Source organism: Fonticula alba (assembly GCF_000388065.1).
Source record: "Fonticula alba strain ATCC 38817 unplaced genomic scaffold supercont2.6, whole genome shotgun sequence".
NCBI classification, from domain to species: domain Eukaryota; order Rotosphaerida; family Fonticulaceae; genus Fonticula; species Fonticula alba.
Window position 1 is genome coordinate 1,530,504 of NW_009242976.1, and position 3,800 is coordinate 1,534,303.

Consider the following 3,800-nt stretch of genomic DNA (forward strand, 5'->3'; position numbering starts at 1 on the left):
GGGGGGGGGGGGGGGGGGGGGTTGGATCATGAGGCCTGCCTTGGTAAACGCAACCGCCTCCTGTGTCTAACCCGCTCGATGGGCACCCAGTCCCAGCCAATGAAAGGCTGGAGCCCTCATGGGCCGAGCGCAGAGACGTGCTTGTGCGCGTACATGGGCGCAGGAGCGGGTGAGCATGCTGCCTTCAGCAAGGGCACGCACCCTTGGGACGCGGCATCGAGTGCGAAGCTGCACGGCCCTCTTGCTCCCCTCGCAGGGAGCACAGCGGCCAGTCCCCATGTCTGGTCACGAATAAGAAGGGCTGCGCGCCGTGAGCCGGGCCGGGCGGTCCCTTCGACCTGTCCGGGGACAGGAAAAAGAAAACAACCCAGCTTCCGAACCGGCTGGCAAGAATGCCTTGCCACGGACGGACGCTCCGGGCGCGGGGGGGGGGGGGGGGGCGTTCGGAGCGCAGGTGCTGGTCTGCTCAAACCGAACAGCCCCGCTCCTCGGTAAATTTGCAAACTACATCCCTCCGGCGCCAGGACGCCCCGACAGGGAGGGCCTCATCTGATTCACCGGATAACAGTAACCCTGGAACGGGGGGCTGCACGCGGCCAGGCAGCCACTCGGCGCTGGGGGGCGGAGGGGGAGGACGCCCAGGCCTTCGAGCGCGAATGCCCAACAGGCAACGGGAAGGGCCAGGGAGGAGCTCGGGCTGCACGAATAGCTGTGTCCCATCGCGAATTACATCCCCCGGCCGCGCCCCGCCCGGGGGGGGGGGGGGAGCCACGGCCTGCCGGGGAGGGCCCGCGCGCAGCCATTGAAGGCGTGCCACGAGACTCGTGCTGGGACGAGCCCCGCCCCCCGGGGGAGTCCCCATGCCGGTCCAATGGCTGGCCCGACCTCCAAAAGGCACACTTGCCCCCCGCCCGGCCCCGCCCCCAGACGGGGGAAGTCTGTCGCCCGAAAAAGGGCCCAGCGGCCACAGGCGCGTGTGCGCACACCCTCGGGACTCGGATACACACGCATGTAGGATGACCTGGCTGGCCGGCGAATAGCTCCACTTTCTGGGGGATGTCTCGCGAGCCTGCTCCCATCGCTCGACATGCCCCTCCCCCCTGGCACCCACCCGGCCCCGCTTTCTCGGACGAATGCACTCGGCCACCGCGGACCTTCCGCGCGGCGTGCTGGCCCCACCTGGGGCTGATTCGCCCCCGGGCTCTTCTTCACGCGCGAAGCCCGCACGGGCGAGGGGGGATTTTCGGTATGGCTTGTGCCAAAGCGCCTGTCCGTTTCACCTGAACGGCGCGGGCGCAATCCGCCCGTGTGATGGCCAGATCATGTGCCTGTGGGGCGGACTCCCATCCGAGAACCCATTTCTCGTGGAGCTTGCTGTTCTATTCACCGAGCTTGAACCTTCTGGGCCTTCCTGGCACCGGTGACCGCCGCCTCTCGCCCCCGGCATGTGGTGGCAGGATGCCTGGCACAAGCGCCCGGAGAAACGGGCAACAGGCTGCCCCCACGAGAGGCTCATGAGAGGACAGCCGCCGACAGTGTGAGCCCAGCGGCGCCTACAAGCATGGGTGCTCGCTGGCAGGGAGCCGCGTGTCTCGGGGGGGGGGGGGGGCTCTGCTCCCTCGCCCAGGCCCCGATTTTGCATGCTTGCCTGGGCCGCCGCCCGAGTCCCGACTGATAAGATCACTCGGGGGGGGGGGGGGGGGGGGGGGGGGGGGGGGGGGGGGGGGGGGGGGGGGGGGGGGGGGGGGGGAAGCTGTATTTGCGATATTGGCCCGGGTATACGCCGGCCTGGGCGAAAGGGGACGCCCAGGAGGGCGGACAGCAACCAGGACAAATGGCAGGACATTGGTCCCCGAGTGTGGTGTGGCAGCCACACCAACCGTGGGCATGGCAATCGACTGGGACCGGAGCCCGGTGGTCGGCGTACTGAGTGCACGGGGTGCCATGCTGATCGGCGGCGCCAAATGCCCCATGCACTCAGGCCTCGGTGGGGGGAACACTGGCGCGCGGCTTGGCCTGCAGCCAGACTGGGTCCACCGAACCAAGGGCCACCTCCAGCAGGGCCAGCGCCTCGGAGCCCTCGACCGGCTTCTCCGACCCGGTGTTGTCCGGGCCACGCTGGCTGGCGGCCCCGAAGAACTGGAACTCATGCAGCAGCCGGGCCATCATGACGCGCTGGCCCAGCTCGGCGTACCGGCGACCGAGGCAATTGCGCGGCCCGGCCGAGAAGGGCATGAACTCGTACGGGCTGATGGGCTTGTCCTTCTCGCCCGGGGGGAGGGGCTGCCCGGCGCGGTCGTGGTGCACGTCGAAGCGCAGCGGCTCGAAGCGCAGGGGATCCGGCCAGACCGCCGGGTTCCGGTGGAGGGCCAGGATCTCCACATGGCAGTTGACCCCGGCAGGGATGGTGTGCCCATCGATGTCGACCTCCTGCGTGGTGGTCTTTTTTTTTTCCGAGCGGGCCGGCAAATCGCAGCGTCGTTAGAAACCGAGCATGGTCTGCCCGGGGAGGGGGCGGAGGAGGGGAAGGGCAATAAAGATCCGCCCGCCCGAAAGGCGACGGCTGGCGCGCCAAGTGTGGCGGAGTGGGGTAGGGGGACATGTGGGGCGGGAGGGAGCAAGAATACGCACACGGGCGATGGTCGGCACGCTCGGGTACATGCGCATGACCTCCTTGATGAAGCAGTCCAGGCGGTGGAGCCGGCGCAGCTCGTCCGGCCCGGTCGGGGGGTAGGCCTCGTCGCCGCCATGCTGGCGGCGCTTCTCGCTCCAGAAGGCATCCAGCTCCGCCACAACCGGCTCCAGCTGACGGGGATGCCGCGACGCCAGGTACAGCGCCCAGCCGGCGAAGCTGGAAATGGTGTCGTGCCCGGCGAACATCAGCGTGTCAACCTCCTCCCGAAGGGACTTGTCGTCCAGGAGCAGGGCCTCGATCTTCTGGCGGGCCTCCTTGGTGGGCGCCTCGGCCAGCTGCTGGCGGAGCTTCCCCTGCTCGAAGAGCAGCACGTCCAGGAAGGCCGGGCGCTGCTTGGGCTTGCCGGAGAAGGTGTCCAGCTGGGCGGCGGCGGCGGCGGCGGCGGCATCTTCGCCGGCGACGCCGATGCTGGACATGTCGATCTGGCTCTTGGCCAGCAGCTCGCGCCGCTGCTGGATGACCTTGTTGGTGAAGTCTTGGTGGTGATGATGCACACACACACACACACACACACACACACACACACACATACCCACGCCCATGCAGGCCGACAGGGATGATGAAGAGAGCAAAGTGGCGGCACATGAGAAGGTTGGTAAAGGGGCCGGAAGTGCCGATGCAGGAGCAAGGGCGACAGGCTGCCGGGGGGGGGGGAAGTCGCTGACGGCGCGTTTAGAGGGCTCTGCAAGGGGACCGCGCACCGTGAATGATCTTCAACTCGCGCTGGTAACGTCTGCCCAGCGGGGAGAGGCCGAAGATCAGCGGGCTCATCAGCCACGGCTGGCGGAAGCGCACGATGGACATTTCCTTCATAAAGTCCACGGCTCGGGTGTAAGCAATGTGGGCTTCCGAATGCTGGGCTGCGTGGGTTTTTTTTTGAGGTGCGTGGTCAGGCGAGCGAAGCCGGCTGTGATGTCGAGCAAGACGGACAAGCCGGCACAGGCACATGAGGGGAAGGCAAGGGAGGAGGGAAACAAAACACCCCTCGCACGAGCCCCATGTCGAACGCACAGTTCAGCTGGAAGCCCATGGCGGCCTCGCAGATGATGTCCAGCATGCAGGAGGAGAACCAGTCAAACACATCGAAGGCCGTGGCCGGCTGGCC

At 67.6% G+C, this 3,800-nt stretch overlaps 1 protein-coding gene across 1 annotated transcript in view; it reads right to left on the reverse strand.

The window, feature by feature from the left end:
* Positions 1 to 1,977: 1,977 nt before the first annotated feature.
* H696_03999 (hypothetical protein) overlaps positions 1,978 to 3,800 on the reverse strand; it is a gene marked incomplete at both ends in the record, with an annotated part of 2,831 nt that continues 1,008 nt past the window's right edge. Inside the window, 4 exons of the mRNA XM_009497867.1 lie at positions 1,978 to 2,442; positions 2,632 to 3,170; positions 3,397 to 3,555; positions 3,707 to 3,794. Of these exons, the coding sequence (XP_009496142.1) occupies positions 1,978 to 2,442; positions 2,632 to 3,170; positions 3,397 to 3,555; positions 3,707 to 3,794 (1,251 nt within the window). The remainder of the gene's footprint in view (positions 2,443 to 2,631; positions 3,171 to 3,396; positions 3,556 to 3,706; positions 3,795 to 3,800) is intronic.